General features: G+C 32.0%; 2 protein-coding genes across 3 annotated transcripts; one reads left to right on the forward strand and one right to left on the reverse strand.

Annotated features, from left to right (window-relative positions):
* The first annotated feature begins 5,530 nt into the window (after nucleotides 1–5,530).
* Nucleotides 5,531–9,101, forward strand: LOC103492264 (receptor-like protein kinase 5). The gene is made up of 2 exons (XM_008452562.3): nucleotides 5,531–8,360; nucleotides 8,450–9,101. The coding sequence occupies exons 1-2, from the start codon at nucleotides 5,723–5,725 to the stop codon at nucleotides 8,797–8,799; spliced, it is 2,988 nt and encodes a 995-aa protein (XP_008450784.2). The 5' UTR covers nucleotides 5,531–5,722; the 3' UTR covers nucleotides 8,800–9,101.
* A 128-nt stretch (nucleotides 9,102–9,229) lies between these two features.
* LOC103492265 (hexokinase-1-like) lies at nucleotides 9,230–13,887 on the reverse strand. Of its 2 annotated transcripts, XM_008452564.3 has the most exons (10): nucleotides 13,229–13,887; nucleotides 12,371–12,521; nucleotides 12,107–12,289; nucleotides 11,150–11,224; nucleotides 10,867–11,022; nucleotides 10,693–10,791; nucleotides 10,452–10,582; nucleotides 10,250–10,331; nucleotides 9,693–10,065; nucleotides 9,230–9,563 (listed from the first exon to the last, which is right to left on the reverse strand). In XM_008452564.3, exons 1-9 carry the CDS (start codon nucleotides 13,498–13,500, stop codon nucleotides 9,718–9,720), a joined length of 1,497 nt encoding a protein of 498 aa, XP_008450786.1. In that variant the 5' UTR covers nucleotides 13,501–13,887; the 3' UTR covers nucleotides 9,230–9,563; nucleotides 9,693–9,717.
* Between the last annotated feature and the right edge of the window lie 8,881 nt (nucleotides 13,888–22,768).

Consider the following 22,768-nt stretch of genomic DNA (forward strand, 5'->3'; position numbering starts at 1 on the left):
TTAATTCTACGATCGAGACAATGTGATGTTAATATATTGAAGCAGTCTAACATATCCATCGGTAGGAAAAAAAATTGACCATAAAACAAAAGTTAATTAGAAATCAAGAAGTGGGGAATAGATTTCTCTTTCTCTAAAATGATAGAAAGTAGACGTTGTGATAATAAATCCAACATATGTTTGTAAAATACTTTTCTCCTTTTTACATGAAGAAGAATTAGTCAAATTACTAATAACAACAAAAGTATAGTAAGTGCTCTCTTTGAACCGCCATAGCCAAATACCTTCTTCATCTTCTCCAGATGATAACATCTCTTTCTTTTCTCTCTTTTCTGAAACCCATTTCCTTCTTCTTCCTCCTTCTTCTCTGTTTCCACCGTGTCAATTCCCAGCTCTACCAACAAGAACACTCTGTTTTACTCCGATTGAACCACTTCTGGCAAAACCAAGCTCCGATCACCCATTGGCTCACCTCCAACGCTTCTCATTGTTCATGGACGGAGGTTCAATGCAACAATAATTCCGTCACTGGTTTGTTTTTCTCTTCCTACAATTTGAACGGAACTATCCCCTCTTTCATTTGCGATCTCAAAAATCTCACCCACCTTGATCTTCACTTCAATTTCATCACCGGTACCTTTCCCACCACTCTTTACCATTGTTCCAACCTCAATCACCTCGACCTTTCGCACAATTTACTCGCCGGGTCAATTCCAGACGACATCGACCGCTTGTCTCGCCTCGAGTATCTCAATATCGGTGCAAACAGCTTCTCCGGCGAAATTCCAGTATCGATTTCTCGGTTGTCGGAACTTAAACAACTTCATCTTTATGTTAATAAATTTAATGGGACGTACCCATCTGAAATCGGAAAGTTGTTGAATCTGGAAGAATTGTTAATAGCTTACAATTCAAATCTCCAACCGGCTGAATTGCCTTCCGGTTTAGCGAAGTTGAAGAAGTTGAGGTATTTATGGATGGCAGAGTCGAATTTAATCGGAGAAATTCCCGAATGGATCGGAAAACTGAGGGATCTTGTGATATTGGATTTGTCGAGGAACAACTTGATTGGGAAAATCCCCCACAGTTTGTTTAAATTGAAGAAACTCAGAATTGTTTACCTGTTCAAGAACAATCTCGCCGGAGACATTCCTGAATGGATTGAATCCGAAAACATCACCGAATACGACTTGTCGGAAAATAATTTGACCGGACGAATACCGGAAAGCATCAGCCGTGTTCCGATATTATCAAACGTTAGATTGTTCAGTTATTTGATCCTTCAAGGCTTTCAATTTACTGCCAATAAAACCACCGGAAATATGTGCTCCGGCGGTAAATTGATACAACCCAAAGCTCGAAGTATAAATTAATATTCGTTTGAAATTGAATGAAAAATGATTTCCATTTTGTGTCAACACCTTGCAAATTTACTGATTTAACTTTGAAAAGGTCACTTTATGGTTTATGCTCTATACTTTACCTTCCATACTTGATTCAAAAGTTCACTCGATGCTTGATATTATTCTACGCTCTACGCTATATACCATATGGATCGCTACTTGATGCTCAAAGAAACGATAAAAAGAACCCATAGAAAAAACGAAGAAGAAGAAACAACCGAGAAAATAAGAAGAAGCAGATAAAATAAACAGCAACGAAGAAGAAGGAAAACGACGCATTTAGGGGTATAGTGGTGATTTTAGGTGATAGTAAATAGAAGACCAAAGACTCCTCTGTGAGTGATTGAAGGGAGATTTGGTCCGTTGACCAAAAAGTCTTCCTTTTGTTTTTCTCTCTCTTTTTGGAAATTAAAGAAGAAAAAATCCACCTTGCAATTATTAAGAAGTGTGAATCCTAAATTAAAGAAGTGCAATTATATATAAACTTCTTGAGGTCCAAAATTCCAATTGAACGGTAGAGTGGTTTGGTTTTCAATTATGCTTGGAAATTATGATATTGTCTTTAACCAATTTTTGGTTTTCAATTTTCAATTCTCAAAGCAACACAAGTCCTTAACCAACATTAGTTATTGTCTTCACTCACATGTTTTCTTTCAAGCTATACACAATTTTAGTAGTGAGTATCAATCAGTTGGAGTCGATTTTAGGACCAAACTGATACTGAACCGATTATGGTCGATTTATTAAATATTTAAATCAACTTCATTGGAATTAAATGGTTTGGTGTATTATAATGGAATATAAAGTAATAAATATAATATTGAAGTGTGGAAGGGAATTCAAGAAAGAATTTAATAATAATGTGGAAAGGAAAAGGTTTGTAATAATAATAAGAATGGAAAAGGGTATGAATGATATTAAAAAGAGTGTGTGGCGGTCAAATACCATCTGCTGCCCCAAGTTTCTCCCTACCTTTTCTTCTCACTTTATATAATATATATATATATATATAATGAAACAACAAAATTGTTGGTTCCTAAAACTTAAAAATGTTATTTACTTACCTTTTAAATTCCGAATTAATTACCTTTTAAATTCTAAATTTTAAGATTTAGATTTTATTGAATTTTTATTTAATATTCAAATGTTTATTAATTAATTTGAAAGATTTAAAAAACGTTACGGTTAATTGAATATGTGTTTGTGATTGCTTTAAAGTGGGTTAAAAATATTTTTTAGTATACAACAATTAGGTATTTGAAAATTCAAACATGATTATGTCAATTATCATTGAGCTAAACTTAAATATTTACGACTAATGTTTTTTTTTATATATATATTTGAAAAGAGCGTTTGATAAGATTAATTGTGAAATGTAAATGAATGTATTGAAAATCACTTTATTAATTACATTGGTTTGCTCACCTTTTGAAATAGAATCCTACGAGCTTTAAACATAGATTCTTGAATAATCAACTAACATTGATTTCATAAATTTTAATAAAATTAAAATGATCTTGTATATCAATATTGTTGTAATATTTTTACTGCGTTTTTAAAAACAGAGATAGAGATAATGGTAACATTAAATCTAACAAAATTTATAATTATAAGTAAATATGATTATAATATAAACTTATTACAATTGATCTATCAATAAAATTTTATTGATATCGTAACGATTTTTATGTCCAAATGGTTAGAGGTTGGAATTTATTAATTTTAATTCTTACAAGTTTAAGTGTTCAAAATATAAAAATAATTATGAAAAGAAAACGTATGGATAACCTTTCAAGATTTGTTGTTTTCTTCGAGAAAAAGAAAAGGGTATACTTTGATAAATTAGTCATAGTGCACACGTGTAGGGTTTGGAGATGAAAAAGGAAAATTTCTTGAAAAATAATATAGTAATAAATATTAATTTAAAAATAATTATTAAAAAAAGATGACGATGATAATAATAATAGATGATCTCGAAAATTAAATCAAATTCAAATTTATATTATTGAAAAGAGTTGAAATAATACATCATTTTAGTACTTATGATCAATGGATTTGATCGTCTATGTTTGAACTCATAAACTGCACCTCTTAAATTTTTGAACTCGTTGAGCTGTTACACATCGAGTAGTTGTAACTAATGTTTAAATGATATTATCTGTTCGTCAACTTCTCAAGAGTTCCCTTATGAATATCGTTAATTCGTTGAAAATATGCATAATTCCAAACTTGAATCACTTTGGGTTCCTTCGAGGTCCTTCATGTGTCCTCTAGGGTTGTTCGACTATGATGTTCTTTGTGGGTCATATACAAATCCTTCAAGGTTTTTCCGTGGGTCATTTGCACATTTTCTCTCCTTTTGTAATTTTCTCCTACCTTTCAAAAAGGAAATCATCTATAATTTTTTTATATGAAATTTATAAGTCAAGACCATACTTGAAATTTTAGGGTTGCAATGTCTCTCATTTGATATTATAGTCTAGCTCTAAATTCAGTATACATATTTCTTTAACTTTTATTGAGTCTCGACAACTATGATTAAGATTTTTTTGCGTATGTGTGTTTCTTTTTGTTTTTTGTTATTATAAAGATTAAAAAAAAAATTCCTTAATTATCTTATATCAAAATATTTTAATTATCTACGTTTCGAAAAAAAAAAAAACGAATAAACCCTAATAACAATAATAGGCAAGACAATTGCAATCTAAGAAGCTTTGAAGGAGAGGTAAAGCTAAGTAGAGGAATTATTGTATTAGATATTAAGAAGTGGAAGACTTTGTTTTTGGAAAGACTTAAAAAGGAATGAATTCTTTTATTTTTTAAGTGAAGTGAAAGGGAAGAAGAGAGCTTTCCTATTTGTTTATTTTCATTTTTTCCAAAAAAAACATTTATTAGGGTTTGCTTTTGAATCTTGAACATGTTCCATTGACCAATCGCCAACTTTGACTTTTCAAACCTTTTATTTAAGTATTCTTTGTTTCATCTTTCCATGCAATTTCCTCCCCCATCCTTTTCTCTCCCTCTTTCCTTTATACTTAATACAATGGATTAAGTAATATCAGTTGATCTATACTCGTTTTAACTGTCTTCTCTATTAACTTTTAAAAGATTGAGAAACTTTTTTATTTATAAAAGTGGAGTAAATTCATTGCTCGCAATAAAATAATCGTTAAAGAATTGTGGGACCTATGGATGGATTAGAATGATATCACATAGTGGAATAAATTACATACATACGGGTAATATTTTAATTCTTTTAAGTTTTAAAACAGTATTTTACAATCAATATTAACCTTTCTCAATGTTCACATTCAAACGATGTGATTTTTGATGTATGTCTACATCATGTTAGCTATATAAAGTTGAAACCATATTACGTATTTTGCTGACAATGTTAGCCTTGCTTGATTTCCACGATCCAGACAATTTGATGTTAATATATGTCTACATCAATATGTTAGTATACACAATTGAGACAATGTTATCTATTCATCAGTAAAACGATTGACCATAGAAACAATTCTTTTCTCTAAAAAGGTATGAACTAGATGTTGAGATAACATATCGAACAAAAGTATATTAAACATTATTTTTTCCTTTCACACGACGAACTAGCCAAGTTAGTAATAACAACACAAAGTTTTAAAGATCAAAGAAAACTAACATGCGTCGGTTTGTTTTATCCAAACTCGAAAATAGGTTTAGTCTTTTACAAAAACTTCAATTGTAAGAGAAGATTAAATATGAAAAGAAAGAAAAAGAAAAGAGAGACTTCTAATTCACAATTTTGTATCTACCACATAAAAAACAACGACTCTTAAAGAAAGAAAAGAGGAAGTAGAAGTTTTCTTGTACGCTCGAAACCATATTTAAAGAAAAGAAAACCAATTAAAAGTGAATCGATAGTTGGATTAAATAAAACTATAAATATAACTCAATTAACATGAACTCTTACAGTTGATATGATGTTCAATTTCTTTTTGCCTTATAAGTATATGGAAGATTCTCGTGATTTACACTGAATTTTCTTTAATTTAAATTGATACATTTATGAAATCGAAAGCATCGTTAGACTTATCCTCGAATCATTATTAGATAAAGATAAAAACTTGGAAATGGAAGTGGAAAATAAAATAATAAATAAAATATGTTGGAATCGTTTTATATGAATTTAAGAGGCGAAATTTAGAAGCAAAACTCAAACTTCGGCTATGAAGCTTCGTTTTACATTCACACTTCACCTGCAAAATTTCTACCACATGAAAAACTAATAACAACAAATCCGCCATAGCCGAAAACCTTCGAATCAACTTCTCCATATGACGACATCTCTTTCTTCTCTTTCTCTTTTCTTTTTTCTGAAACCCATTTCCTTCTTCCTCCTCTTCCTCTGTTTCCACCATGTCAATTCCCAGCTTTACCAACGAGAACACTCTGTTTTGCTCCGAATCAATCGGTTCTGGAAAAACCAAGCACCGATCACCCATTGGCTTTCCTCAAATGTTTCTCATTGTTCATGGCCGGAGGTTCAATGCACCAACAACTCCGTCACTGCTCTGTTTTTCTCTTTCTACAATTTGAACGGAACCATCCCCTCTTTCATTTGCGATCTCAAAAATCTCACCCACCTTGATTTTCAACTCAATTTCTTCACCGGTGGCTTTCCCACCGCTCTTTACAGTTGTTCGAATCTCAATTACCTCGACCTCTCGCAGAATTTACTCACCGGGCCGATTCCTGATGATGTCGACCGCTTGTCTCGCCTCCAGTTTCTTAGTCTCGGTGGAAACAGCTTCTCCGGCGAAATTCCGGTATCGATTTCTCGCTTGTCTGAACTCCGGTTCCTTCATCTTTATGTTAATCAATTTAATGGGACTTACCCATCTGAGATTGGTAACTTGTTGAATTTGGAAGAATTGTTAATGGCTTACAATTTGCAACTGGAACCGGCTGAATTGCCTTCCACTTTTGCGCAATTGAGCAAATTGACGTATTTGTGGATGGCAAAGTCGAACGTAATCGGTGAAATTCCTGAATGGATTGGAAATTTGACGGCTCTCGTGAAATTGGATTTGTCGAGGAACAATTTGATTGGGAAAATACCCAATAGTTTGTTTACGTTGAAGAACCTCAGTATTGTTTATCTGTTCAAGAACAATCTCTCAGGAGAAATTCCTCAACGGATTGATTCTAAAGGCATCATCGAATACGACTTGTCCGAAAATAATTTGACCGGAAGAATTCCGGCGGCTATCGGCGATTTACAGAACCTGACGGCTCTGCTTCTGTTTACAAATCATTTATATGGAGAAATCCCAGAAAGCATCGGCCGTCTTCCATTATTAACGGACGTAAGATTATTCGACAACAATTTAAACGGTACTCTGCCGCCAGATTTCGGCCGGAATTTGATCCTCGAAGGTTTTCAAGTGAATTCCAATAAACTCACCGGAAGCTTACCGGAGCATTTGTGCTCCGGTGGTAAACTGAAAGGATTGATTGCTTATGAGAATAATCTTAGTGGCGAGTTGCCAAAATCTCTTGGGAATTGCGATAGCTTGATTATTGTCGATGTTCACGAGAACAATATTTCAGGGGAAATACCGGCGGGTTTATGGACTGCTCTGAATTTGACTTATGCAGTGATGAACAACAATTCTTTCACCGGTGATTTTCCTCTGACGGTTTCGAAGAATCTTGCGAGATTCCAAATCAGTAATAACAAAATTTCAGGTGAAATTCCGTCGGAGTTATCTTCGTTTTGGAATTTGACCGAGTTTGAAGCAAGTAACAATCTGTTGACAGGAAATATTCCTGAAGAATTAACCGCTCTTTCAAAGTTGTACAAGCTTTCGCTCGATGGAAATCAACTAAATGGGGAGCTTCCAAAGAAAATCTTTTCATGGAAATCATTGCAGCGTCTTAAGCTGAATGGAAATCGTCTTTCCGGTGAGATACCGGATAAACTTGGCTACTTACCGAACCTTAATGATCTTGATCTCTCGGAGAATCAACTTTCTGGGTCGATTCCGATTTCGTTGGGGAAGTTGGCACTGAATTTTCTTAACCTGTCTTCAAATTTTCTGTCCGGGGTTATCCCATCTGCATTAGAAAATGCAATCTTTGCAAGAAGCTTTTTGAACAATCCGAGTCTTTGCTCAAACAATGCAGTTCTAAATCTCGATGGCTGTAGTTTGAGAACTCAGAATTCGAGGAAGATTTCGTCGCAGCATCTTGCGCTGATCGTAAGCTTGGGCGTAATTGTAGTAATACTCTTTGCAGTGTCTGCTCTGTTCATAATCAAAATCTATAGGAGAAATGGATACAGAGCAGATGTTGAATGGAAGCTGACCTCATTTCAGAGGTTGAATTTCTCGGAGGCAAATCTTTTATCTGGGCTATCGGAGAACAACGTTATTGGGAGCGGTGGATCCGGGAAAGTTTATCGAATCCCAGTGAATAGTTTGGGCGAAACAGTGGCCGTGAAGAAAATATGGAACAACAGAAAGTCAGACCATAAGCTCGAGAAACAATTCATGGCGGAAGTGAAAATCCTCAGTTCAATTCGACACAACAACATAATCAAACTCCTCTGCTGCGTTTCTTGCGAGACTTCAAAGCTCCTCGTTTATGAGTACATGGAGAAGCAAAGCCTTGATAAGTGGCTACATAAGAACTCGCCGCCGAGAATTACAGGCTCAGAACCTATTAGTGGTGTCGCCCTCGATTGGCCGACAAGATTTCAAATTGCAGTAGGGGCAGCACAAGGCCTCTGTTATATGCACCACGAATGCTCCCCACCGGTAATTCATAGAGATTTAAAGTCCAGCAATATCTTACTAGATTCAGATTTCAATGCCAAAATAGCAGATTTTGGCTTAGCCAAGTTGCTCATAAAGCAAGGGGAACCGGCTTCAGTCTCCGCCGTTGCTGGCTCTTTTGGATACATAGCTCCAGGTAAGAGACCTCAATTCAAACCTATCAAAGAATTTGATATGAGGCATTAATGGGCGAACTAAAGCTTGTTCCCTTTCTTCTAACTGCAGAGTATGCTCAGACACCAAGAATTAACGAGAAGATCGATGTGTTTAGCTTTGGAGTCATTCTTCTGGAGTTGGCAACTGGAAAGGAAGCTCTCAACGGCGATGCAGACTCATCTCTGGCAGAGTGGGCTTGGGATTATATTCAAAAAGGCAAACCGATAGCCGATGCATTGGATGAGGATGTGAAGGAGCCACAATATCTTGATGAAATGTGCAGTGTTTTCAAACTGGGTTTGATCTGCACTTCTGGTTTGCCAACCAACCGGCCGAACATGAATCAAGCACTGCAAATCTTGATCCGCAGCCGGACCTCGGCTCCCCAAAACCATGGAGACAAAAAACAGGACCAGTGAAAATAAGCTGAGAAACGATAATGACCATTACTTGAAAGATGCAACAATCACTCGTACTCTTCAATGGTCTCTTTAGATCAAGATTCAGCATCACATGTTTTTGAAACTTGGTCGTTAAATATAAGGTGGAGACTGAAGAGGACCATGCGCTCCAGCCACTGCTCCAAGGAGAAATGGCTATCGAGTTGATGGGTTGGATCAGTTTCTTTGTAAATTTTGAATAACAATATCTGTCGGAGTGTATTTTAACAAGAACCACAATAATAATAAACGAGAACTCATTCAGCTCAAGCAGAGCCAAACGGTTTCTCTTCATCGTTTTTTAAATAAGCACTTTTCAGTTGCTCATTTTGGAAGCTCGTGAAAGGATCCGACTTCCAAGTTTCTGAGTATTGAACACTATTGACAAGATCAAAATGGCAACCAGAAAGAACGAATGAAAATTGAAATTCTTTATTCGTATACTTGATAACAGTTCTCGCTATCATCCATTGATGGATTGATCTAATTCAAAAGGAGAAATTTGACAGCCTTCAAACAGGCCATGTGGTTCTAATTTATTTGGCAAAGGAACCGGAGAAGGATGGTTTCATTGGAGACGCTGGCGAGAAGGGAAATCTTGTCCCCATTTATTAACCATGTCAGAGCTGAAGGGAGGACTTGTGCCCCAATGCCATCAACATTGGTTCCAACATCATAACGATAGAGGGAGCCACTTCGAAATCTTGGGACTTTTCGCAGGCAAATCTACCACATAATGATCTCTGAGCCATAAAATTAACGACTTAAGAGTCATTGAAACAAGAAGTCTAAATAATCTCAAGTCTGTAAGAAAAAGAATACAAGTACTATTACAACAAAAAAATTGGAACTATTTCATCCTTTTGAGCTACCTTGGCTGGCATTGGACTCCTTTTTTCAGGACTCCTCTACCCCAAGATACTGGGAATGAGATGCAGCGAGAAGTGCTGCTCCAATCCCAGAGCCATCGTTTGAGTGCTCGATCACAAAGTTGTCCGCAACTTGTTCTCCCAGTAATTCCTTGAGTGAACTCTCCAAGGAGTTTCTAAATTTAGTGTAGTGCTCAAATAACCCACCATCAACAGCTATGACAGATTTCTGGTTATCCCCATCTTTTGGAGTGTCTCTTCCCAATTTCTTGATGATCCCATAAATCCCAGCAGCTGATAGACGTGCACCACGAGTGGCAACAATGTCACATAGCTCAAAGACGATTTTTCTCAAAGGTAGGGGGCTGTTCGATACCTGACACAGAAGAGCAAGTTTAGATGTCAACAATGGCGTGAGCTTTGGTGACCGAAGAAAAGATTAGGCTATCTTTTCCTTTCATGAAGTGACAAAAACTCAAATGACCAAGAAAAAAGTGATCAATTAGTTCCTCAAGGTGCATAACTAATGGAACGAACAAGAAAGGGAATTGTTATTCAACCTCCAAAATGTTGTTTAGCTTGGTTCCAACAACTTTCAGATCTGGAGATGTATCATGATGCATGGCAGACATGTCCGGAGTCCTGCATAAATACAAATAATCCAACTTTGTAGTTGAAACATAGATAAAACCTTCTACGTTTTTGTTTCACAAAGAGGTCAGTTAAAAAGCATGCCCCACTACATGTGAGCAAGAGCAATACCTAAGAATGAAAGGTTTCTTAAGTTTAGGCGGAACAACATCACCAAAAAGGGCAGCTTCTTCAGCCATCCTACACAGAACTCTGCGAACGATTTCTCCTAGATACATACCAGATATCATCTTCTCAAAAATCTGTAAGATAGATAGCCACAAGATATGTATTATATATAGGACGGGCAACTTCGCAATTAGAAATGAAAAAAACTACAAGACGAGTAGCTTAAAGAAAAGAGAACCTTTACCTGTTCCCCCGGGTTTAAACTTTCCGAATCTAGAGCTTGATCATACTCGGTGAAGGGAAGATGAGAAGACCGGAAGTTACCCCATTCCATGTTAATAACCTGTCAGTTTGAAAGAACGTTAAATATGGGAATTGCATGTGCCTGCGGAGCATAGCAGCATTTGTTCTTACTAACCATCTCTCCTGATTGAGGTAGAAGGCCTTGCCATTTAGGAATTGCATGTGCCCGTTCCACATATGCAGCATTTGTTCCAGTTCCTAGAATCACAGCAGCAATAACATTATCGTTGTGGTATCTGCCCCCAGCTAGTGTGCCTATTGTATCATTTACCTGAGCCAGATAGACTAGTTAGAATGTCCAACATAATGAGGAGCAAAATTCATGGGGAAAATTCACATCACAGAGTTGTAACAAAAGCTTGTTAAAGATATTGTAGATGGTGAATAAAAGGCAATACCAAAGCCGCCACACGCATATCCAATCCAATCTTTTCCATGGCCTTTGTTAATTCTCCTACCACATCTTGTCCAACCTACATCAAAAACATCCAGAAAAGATGCAACAGCCGAGAAATGTACCAATATTGAAATCTTAAACTAGATAGATTGTACGAGTGATAACAATTACAGAGAACATGTGGTCTAGAAAATTTGTAGGACATTACATTAGCAAAGGAAAGCAATATTCCTATATTAGGAATGAGGACTACTGCTTCAATAGGATTGTAAGCTGAATGAATCCTCGTGCAATTTATCTATCCTCCCAACTTGTAAATCAGATAACAGTTAAAAACTTCGCAGCTACATTTCAGTTTCCAATAAAGTAATTCTATAGTTACACATGCTTGCAAAGAATTTCAGTTCTTTCACAGATCAGGTAATTTGATTGTTTTATTTTTTTCCCATCAATCCACCGATTACCTGCCAACACTTCAATTGGTTGTGGATACCTTTCATAGGCACTTTAAACTCTTAGGGTGCATTTGGGGGAAAGAAAGAGTTACGGGGGAAAAAGATTATAATAATCCTAGGATTATGATAATCCTAGTGTTGTGATAATATGTGTTTGGGCGAAAGCTTATTATTGGTAGTGTTATGTTTATGGTAAGAACAAAACACAATCACAGTCACTCACCTTATTAGTTTATTTCCTGTCACAATGACATCAAAGCTAAGGTGGCTTTCTGTTACAAGATTACCACTACATAAAGAGGACGATCCATGAAAAGAACATAAGTTCCCTAAAAGTTATAAACAATAGCTTCCAGGTTCAATATTCTTAACATATACATTAATTTCCATTTTTTGGTTTCTATATATACATACCATAGTGAAAACTTTTCTCAAACAAATAGAAAGAGATGGATGTATAAAACACCACAACGATAATAGATATCAAGGTAAAGAATACTGACCGTGTCCTCAATATTGAATCCCTTTGTCCACTTTATAAGTGTCCCTGAGGCAATAGATGTTTGTCTAACTGGGAAAGAAAATGTAAAACCCAGCTCTCTTTGTCTACCAGATACCGGGTGGTAGCCATCACCTTCCTCTTCAACAAATTTTGCAAGTGCTTCAGCTATAAAACCAAATAACTCCTGAAAAACATTCTTCAGTCAATTCTGAGAACTTAGAACTTGGAATCTTAGCCTAAACAACTTGCTAACAGAAATACTAACCTCTGAAGTTCCCGTCATTACATGTGGAGGAATCGAAACTTCAACAAATTCTTGCCTAGCAACACGATCATCCTTTCCTCCTAATTGTACACGCAACACACGAAAGTTTGTGCCTCCAAGATCTAATGCATAGAACAGCCCTTTCTCGTCCCTAATAGTATTGAGAAGAAAAATAAGAAAGGGGAAGGAAAAAAAATCTTCTCTTCAGCTTTTGTAGCAATTGGAAAGATGGAGATTACATCAAATAACAAGTAATGAGATGACAAACTATACTTAATCACCCTCACTTTTACATTATTAACTAAATGAAGCACTACATTTTTTCTACATTTTTTTAAAAATACATAACTAACGATTGAAATAAAGGGAAATTTTCACTCTTTTTAAGTTGGAATTGCCAGTTTACTTGGAAGGGTTCAGGTTCATCTTCAATGTACGGTTCATCATTCAATTTCATAAAATTCGAGTTCATATTAAAGTTCCCTATTAAAAAAAATGAAGTTTTTACTAATTTCAAATTATACTTGATCACTCCAACTTGTACATTATTAACTAAATGAACCATGAGCACTTCAAGCATGCCATTTGGTACTACATTTAAATCGAAAAGACATAAATAACGATTGAACTAAAGGGAAAATTCACTTTTTTCAGTTGAATTGCCCGCTTTCCTGAAAGGGTTTAGATTCGTCTTCATTGTAAAGTACACCATTCAATTACACAAAACCCAAGTTCATATCAAAGTTCGCTACAAAAAAACAAAATACCATCCACTTTTTTTTATGAGTTTCTACCAATTTAATCAGAACCCAAAATGAAGAAACAAAAAATAGGATAAGTGAAAGAAGATAAAATTACCCAGTGGGAAGATTATCCACATAACTAATGAGCATCTTAAGCTTACTTCCACCTTCAGATGCAAGACCAGCATGCATCTCAACAGCCATAGCTTCCGCCAATTGTTTCATCTTCTCCGTCGAAGTTCTACACTTCTCTTCAAACTCCTTCAATATACCCATCGCTTTACTCCACTTCCCACAGTTCTTCATCCGATGACGCACTACCAACGCCGCCGCCGTACAAACAGCAGCAGCACAAACCAAAGCCGTTCCAACAACAACCTTCTTCATAATTGGAGGAAAAAAAAAAAACAAGGGAAAAGATTATATTAAAGGGGGGTGAAAATCGGAAGCGATTAACCGGAAGGGAGGAAAAAAAAAAAGGAAAAACAGATAATTTTTTTTTCCGATGGGGGAAGTGATCAGAGATTCATTGCGGAGAGGAAAGAGCGTGGGAATGAAGCGATTTAAGAATGGAATGGGGAAAAGGGGAAAAGGGTATCGGAGATGGAAGATTGAAGATTGGAATTGAGAGTTGAAATTGGAAATGGAATGGAATGAATCTGTAGTTCGCACATGAGGGAGGTAAAGGAATTGAATTTGAAGAAGGAAAGGGAAAAAGATGGGAAATTGGACAAAGTTTTGAGTTGAAATTACGGTTCTGACCTGTCGTTTCACCGATTACCATTTTCCTTCTTTCTTTCTTTCTTTCTTTCCCCCACCTCTTTATTTCGTCTTTATCCATTGTTTCTTCTTCATCTCTTCAATATTATTTTTCATAAAGTTCATCTTTTTTTAATCCAATTTTTACCAATACAGTTTAGATTAAACATAATTTAAAAATACCACTTTAAACATAATCTTTTATATTTCAAAAGATATTAAATACATATGATATAGTAACCTCGTCAAAACATTACGAGGATTACATTCACTTGACGAAATTATCGTTGGTATCTTGTTTGAAAAAGAAGTATGGATAAATATTTTTGCCCTTAACAAATTCAAATGATCCATTCAAATTTTCAATAGTCTTACGTTTATATTTATACACTTTTAAAATATCTTTTTATTAAAGTAATTATTCGAAAAAAGAAATCGTAACATGCTATATGCTATTTTATAAAGAGGTAACAAGATAAATTGAAAGGTTTTGATATCAATATTAAAAATTCATTGATAGTTTTTACAATGCTCGTAAAACATTAGAAAAAAATGTCATCTATTTAATCGAATATGGATATAAATACTAATAATAATACTTAACTTAGTTTAGAAGTTAAAAAAAACACAATAATTAATCTAATTAACCTTTTTTCATGTAATTGCTTTGCTTTTTCAATATTTTAACAAAATCCAAAAAGTCATAAATTTGGGTCAAATTGTCAAAGGTTTTTTTGTTTATTTATTTATTTGGTTTTGGTTTTGGTGATGAAGCAATGGCCAAAGGTAAATGGGTTTAATTAAGGCAGTATTATGGAATTAATAATTCAAATAAGTACCCACAGGTTGAAAAAAGAGCCCATAATATTATTATTTTTTTATGCTATAAAATATAGAAACTAAACGTTATTAATTATTCAAAATTGTACATATTTTAATTGTTTTATGAACAATAATTATGCTTTTTTTTTAAAAAAAAAATATTTGGTTGAACAAAATATATTACTACTTTGACTTTTTTTTTAATAAAAAGGAAAATTAAAAACACCCAACATGAGAGAGCACCAAAAACAAAATATCACTTTTTTCTTTTTTTCTTTTTTACAAATTCAACTATAGAAATTAGAAAACTCAATTTATTCCCTAATTCTCCATTTTGATTTAAGAAATTTTTAAAAAAATTGTCAAAAATAAAACATATGACAAAATATTTACATTCGATAGAAAAAGTAAGTGTAATGAATTTTATCTTTTAGTGGTTTTGTTCTATGTAGTATAAATAATTTGTCAAATTTTTTTCCTATTTTTGAGAAAAAAAACCCATTTTTAATCTTGTGAATTGAATTTTGAGAAATGAGTTGAAATTAACTACTTGGTTTAGAACAAGGTAGATTTGAAATTAATTTTAGGAAAAATCACTTTTTTAGTGTTCAAGTTTTGACGAAAATGCGTTTTTAGTCACTGAGTTTTAAAAATATATAACTTTTTAGTCTTTGGATTTTATAATAATATATCTAATTTGATACTTTGGGTTTTTAAAAGTTGATTTAAAAGGTCATAAAAGTATTTTTCTTGTTTGTTCGATTTGTTTTTAAAAATAATTATATAATACTTAAAATTAGAAAAAAAAATGGTTTCAGAGTGCATATGATTTTTAGAAATTATTCTTCAATAATTATTTAAAATAAAAGTATAAAGTTATTTGAAAGACTTTTTAAACCTATTTTTAAAAACTCAAGAACTAAAAGGGTCATTTCGAAAATTCGGGGACTAAATTAGTCTATTCTTATAAATTTGGAGATTAAAAATGTATGTTTTTAAAACTCAAAGACTAAAAGCATCTATTTTTCAAAACTTGAAAACTAAAAAGGTAATTTTCTCATATATATATATATATATAAAAGGGATAACCAGACTAAGGGAGTCAAACCTCTTGAGTCCAAAGGCTCACCTCGACATTTGGCACCTCCGAGGTTCATTCCCTTTAAGTTGATGCCAAACCTGAATTGGTCTCGACGCCTTCAATTTTAGACTAGTATAAGGAAATAAATCTCCATCTCAATAAAGGAATGAGGAAAATCTCATAGTTATATTTCCCTCATTTTGTGCGCATCATAATATCTATGGAAAAGCACCACACTAGTGTGTGCTATCTTTTCTTTGTTTTGCAGGCAACCTCTTCTCCAAATTACAAATTTACTATTAGCAACATGTGAAAGTAAGGTGAGTTCGCTTCACCATCAACAAATGGTAATTATAAAAATATAGAAAATCACAATAAAATAATTCACTTTGAAATCCTTCAAAATTTAACATTTTGGACAATAACATTTTTAAGTAAATCAATCTCTTTCCTACAATAACAAACAACAAAATTCATTTAAAATCTTACAAGGAATCGAAATCTCTTGAAATCAAGAGGTTTTGAACATAAAATTAAAATGGTTGTTAGAAAAACGCAACAGAATGTGCAAACCTAATTACAATCTTATCGAAGAGATAACTCTCTTCGCTAATCACAAAATTTGAAGTGATAGATATAAACTATCAGTTTGTCCTTTTAACACTATATTAATTGAGTTATGTTCATTTTGAAAAAAGCATCATTATCTAACCGTGTATATATATATTCATTTGCTAAACCTCTAAGAAACAATATTTTTTTAAAATAATTATAATTTATTTAAAAGAATTTTGTATTAATTTTTTTTAATTTTAATTTGGTTGAAAATGAAGGAATAATAATAATGTATTTAAGAAAAGAATGAAAAAGGAAAAATAGATATTTAGAGAAGTGGTTTTGACCGTTGAAAGGCAATCGCCACAAATAATGAGATGATAGGGATTGGAGTGGTTTTTAATGGTTTTATGGGCAGTGCTTTCCTTTTCATTTTCTTCTTATGTTTTTTTTTTTCTTTTCTAAATTAAAATTTTAAATATATTCTCAATTAAAAAGATTCCAATAATAATAATAATAATAAAAAGATTCCAATGTGGTCCTCATAAATATCCACAAAATTCAATTTCCATTTTTCTTATTATTTATTTATTTACTACAAAAATATCTAATCCTATAATAATGACACATTTCTTTCCTCAATCTCAATCTCAATCTTCCCTTTTTCTTTCTCTCAATTCTCCATTTTCCCCCTAATATATACAAAACATGTTCTATTGTATTTTTTATTTCGACCAAAATCTACTTTTTTTTATCCCCAAATTTAATTTAAGTTTTATTTAAAACTTGTTAGATAGGTCATTTAGATTTTGCTTTTGTTGTTTTTTACGGAAGAAAAAAATTAAAGGAGTTACGACCGTTTAAGTTTGATAACGTTTTTTGTTTTCATGTTTTTTAAATTAGAGAAAAAAATAATCTTTTTTGATATATATATATATATATATATATATATCTAAAATTTTCTTTGCTCAAGTTGTTTGGAAACTTGCTTCATTATAACTGCTTCCTTACATTTCACTAATTATTAATCGAGGAACAAATATAGTAAAAGAAATGTGCATGAATGTATGATTTAAAGAAAAAAAAAAAAAACAAGCAAATATCATCAAGACTATTATGATAGATAGTGACATTTTGTTATATTTGTAAATAAGTTGGTTCATTTTGCTATGTTTGAAAACAACTTGTAATGTCCAAGTTTAGGAGGGGAGTATAGGATTGAAATGATATTACATCTAAATGAGAAAGATCCTATAACATGAAAGTAAGGTTAAGAATGAGTTAAATAATTAAAAGTTATTACCTATATCAACAATGTGTATGTGTATGTGTATGTGTGTGATTTTTTTTTTTTTTTTTTGTGGCTCAATTATAGTAACCCCAAAGTTAAGACTACTTAACTTTGAGTAATTCTATGTCCGGAGACCTCCTGGAAAGTTGTCTAAGATGCATGAGAGTGAGGACAAAACATGTTGAACAGATCCATGTTGGTTTATGGTAACAACTTTCACTCCTTGAAGCATCCCAAGACAAGTAAGGATTTGTGAGGACAACTTTCACTCTTTGGATCGTTACGTTCAAGACATGTAAGGATGGCGTAGCGAGGTCAAAGGGGATGCAAGGAAATGTCAAAGTTGCGGTCAATTGCCAAATCCAGATTCTCATTCTTGAGTGTGGAGCATTACACAACTGAAAAAAATTGAACACAAATATCAAAGTTCAAGCCTCAAAATTTGTAATTTAACTTGAATTTTAAGTTCAATTGTTCCTATAAACTTAAAAATGTAATTTACCTTTATTTTAATCATTTTTGCTTACAATAATATTTGTGTCATTAGATCATCGACAATAATATTAAGTATTAGCAGGTCTACACAATGCAAATGAACTTGAAAAATATAATAAAAGCAGGTCTAGCAGGCCTTATCAGTGATACACGGATTAAGATTTCGCCATCTTGTTGATCATATAGCTAAATAGAGATCTATTATTTATAGATTATATTACTGGTAGATTTTGCAATATTTGTAATTTTTTTAAAATGTTGTTATACACTTAATCATATTATTCTTAAAGGTGTTCCTTGCGTTGCAATTACTTTTACTAGGGACAATGCCATGGGAGAGTTTCAAAGGTCAATAATGACTCACTTACATAAACCTAGGCCATTGGTTGATTTGAAGACTCATAACCGACTCACTTTACATGGAGAAACCCTACCAAGCGAGTGACAGTAAGGTCAAAGCATGGGATCTTACCTCAAGGTTACAACAAACTATTTGTACAAATCTTAAACACCAGTGTCGAGACCTCATAGTGTTTGACAGACACTAACTTGGTTATTATAGTCAGTAATTACTATAACAAATAAGGTATAACGGTGCATGCTTAGAGTGTAAACTGGTTCAATTTTGGTAGGAAATAGTATACACAATAACAAAGTGGGAAAGAAAGTATGAGTAGGAAATAGTAAACATTGTAACAAAAAAATATATTTAAAATAATAATATTACAGTTACTTATGTGTTATAATAGCTAGCCAGAAGCACCATTTATATAATCATCCCCAAGCATGAAGTGACTTAAATATAATAGCCTACTTCACCAACTTGAAGTTGAGAGCCGAACACACGATATAGCTAGATAAATGAAGTAGCTTACGCATCTTTTGTATGCAACCTAATTTTACATTGCCCAATGACTACACTACATGATATTCGATAACATAAACATTAGAGCATGTGTTTGACATAACACTATAACAATGTGAGATGTAAAATCTTGCTTCATACATTTCAAATACCCTAAATTAAATCAATGTTGGTTTGACTTCAACTTATTCGGCTAATCTTTTGTGTCAACCATACAAATACTTTTTCTTTTCTCCTAATCTTATCATGTCCAAACAACTATATCGTAAACCATCGAATAACTTAAGCATTAGAGAGTGTATGAGATGTTACTAACTTTAGATAAACTTATATCAAATCAAACTATATGATCCATACAAATGGTGAACAGAAAATTCTAAGAGTCACATGTAATTACAAAACCTAACTATTCCAAGCTTTTGTTTTGGAAATTCCATCTTCTACCCTAGTGGATAAGTTCCATTTTTTATTTTAAAGAAAAAAGGAAAAAGAAAAAAAGAAGAGAATATTTAGGAAATTGGAGCTAGTGGGTTGTCTATTGATTCATGGGGTAAAAGACAACAAATAAAAGATTAGAGGAGTTACAAAAAAACAAAAAAATTATATATATATATATATATATATATATATATATATATATATATATATAAATTATTCAATATTCTCATATTGAATAATTCTTCCAAAGAAATAAGAAGAAAAGATTTTCGAATTTGAAGTACAAAGAATAAATTCTCACTTGCCAGCTAAAAAGTGCATATATGTTAATATGTTATATATATATATATATATATATATATATATATATATATATATATATATATATATATATATATATATATATATATTGTCTCTTCTTTTCTTTTAATTAAATCAAATTCCTAGTTTGAATTGGAATTTGACATTTGATTGCACACATGTTGATTCTTTGGATAGTATGATTTGTGAGGTATATAATTTGGATGAGAATTAAAATAGAACGAAATTCAAATTTTATGGAGAGAACAGTCTGAATCACAAAAGTCAATTATTATTCTAAAAGTCGATATTTCAATTATTTACTTGTTTTGGGTTAAAAATAAGAACATATTAAAAAAATTTCACACATGAAAAGTGATGTAATATATATTATATATATATATAATCTCTTGAAGTTGTCAAGAAGTAATACTAAAATAAAGTTTTTTTCAAACTCCATAAGGGGAGGATGCAAACTCTATATTTGTTTGATGGATGTTAATGTATGTAAATGGGCCCAGCCCAATAACTCCTGCCCATTCCAAAAATTTCCATAAAGAAAATCTTTTTTGTTTCTTTCTATTTCATCAAGTAGTATGCATTATTTTCAAATAGCTAAAATCCCTTAAAATCACTTTAAATATATATATCTAATCATTCGAGATTAATTTTATATCTTTGATTTTACATTCTTAAATTTGATTTTTATATAATAAAAATAAGGTTTTTTCTTTTTAAATAACAAAAGAAAAAATAAATTATTTATTATTTATAGAACAAAACTACTAAAAGACAAAATTCAGTTTGATTTTTCTATGAAGTGTAAATATTTTGTCAAACGTTCTATTTTTAACGATTTTTCAAAAATAATTAGGAAATTACCTTTTCAATTTAATTTTTAAGTTTAGTTTTCATTTAGACTTTTACTATTGAGATTTAAATTTCGTTCGCTTTTAGTTTATAAGTTTCAAAAGGTACACTTTTAACTCTTTTTTTAATTATTATTACATACCCACTTTTAACTATTGATGTTAATATCTATTAATTAATTTTAAATAGTGATGAACTGAAATTTTAAATTTAATTTTTATAGCGATGAATTTTATTGAAACTTTATTAATTATCATCATTTAAATTGATTGATAAACATTAACAATTAAAAGATAAACACGAGTATTTAGTTAAAAACCAAGACTAAAATTACAAATAATATTGAAACCTAATAATCTAATCGAAACAAAAGCTCAAATCTACGCTATATATATTCAAGACAAACTCAAACTTTAATAACTAAATTTGTAACATTTAGGAACCTAGAGATTAAATAAGAACCAAACCCAAAATTTAATAACTATAAAAAGTATTCTTTTTCCCTTATGAATTAATAAATTAAAAAAAAAAACACGTTCATTAAACAATAACCATTACAAAATCACCCAAAATATATCAATAATTAATAATAATGAATGAAAAATCATGAGAAGCACTTTAGTTAAAATTTGACAAATTTGGATTGAGACTTGTTAAACAAAAGAAAAATAATAATAATAATAACTTTTTCTATGTATCAATTAAGACTAGCATTATTCATGCATACACATTCCATCAAATTTCAACCTTAATGCTTATCCATTATATTTCTACACACACACACACACACACACATATATATATACATATTTCTCAATTCATTCATACGACTATTAAACAGATAAAGATGATAGTATACAATAAAATAAAAGGAAATAAAAACTAAACTTTTAGAGCTTCCAATCTTGACTAAAAAGCATGAAATGTAATGTAATGTAAGAAAAAGATCAAGAATAAAGATAGAAATATTTGACACAATGATTCTTCCCACACTTAGCCTTCATCCCCTTTAATCTTTATGTTATTTCCTTTTATTTTTAAAAAATGTGTATCTTAATAAGCATGCTAACTCAGCTGCATTCCCCATGTTAATTTCAACCTTTAATTATATATATCTATGTGTGTGTGTGTGTGTGTATGTTTTCAAAACACAAGATATATTACCCACAGTTTTTGTTTATCTTCCCCTTTTCCTTAGAGCCATCTAAATTTTAAAATAATGTTAATTTATAGATGATGATTACAGATTTAGCAGTTGAACTTTGGTAACGATCTTTGGATTTTTTATGTTTGGAAATTATTTATTGTTTCACATATTTAAAAACCAAAATGGCTATTAAATGACAGTAGTTGTACTGTCATGGCGTTAATGTTGTGGCTGTCATATGTTCTTATTATCTATATCCTTTTTATTTACATCTGTGGTTGAGTGTCAACTAAATGAATCTCTTAGGTGAAACAAACTTATCCAAATGCATAGATATAGTGTTCTTGAATGACAAAATAAGGTTGTTTAAATAACTCGACAACCCATACAACTCAGACTACTCAATCTAAACTGTGAGAGTTCGGTTGGTTTGAGTTGTATTGGGTTTATGATTTTTTGGGTTTGGTTAGATTTGGGTTACATTTTTAAAAATTTGAATCGACCAAACCTAACTCGAGTTTCTGTGCACTCCAAATACTACAAAAAAAAAAAAAAAAAAAAAAAGTCTATATATCTTTACTTTCAAATCGTCTCAATTCAAAACGTATCTTAAAGTTAGGCATATATTAACTCAATTGTATGAGTGATATATAACATTCCAAAATAGTTGTTTTTCTTTATAATTGGAGGTGTGAAAAGTTTTTTCATATGATTGTAATAATTTCTTTCGTGTTTATTGTTTTATTTTCTTTATTTTTTGTCTATTCCTAGAGCAGTAGTAGATGGTTTTCTCCAACAAATAGGTCAACAAAAAATAACAACGTATTAATAAGGTAAGAAAAACGATGTGATGTTTGTTTATTACCGCACCACACACTAGAGCCTTTAATTTCTTTGGCGCTATTTAATATAGTAATAATGTAGACTTAGCTTAGTTTATCAACCAAAGATAATGTTTTATAATACAAAGTTCGGCGATTAATTATTAAAAAGAGATATTATATTTATTTTTCTCAATCTTTGTTTAGAGGA

The sequence above is a fragment of the Cucumis melo genome, chromosome 2, assembly GCF_025177605.1.
Source record: "Cucumis melo cultivar AY chromosome 2, USDA_Cmelo_AY_1.0, whole genome shotgun sequence".
In the NCBI taxonomy this organism is placed as follows: Eukaryota; Viridiplantae; Streptophyta; class Magnoliopsida; order Cucurbitales; family Cucurbitaceae; genus Cucumis; species Cucumis melo.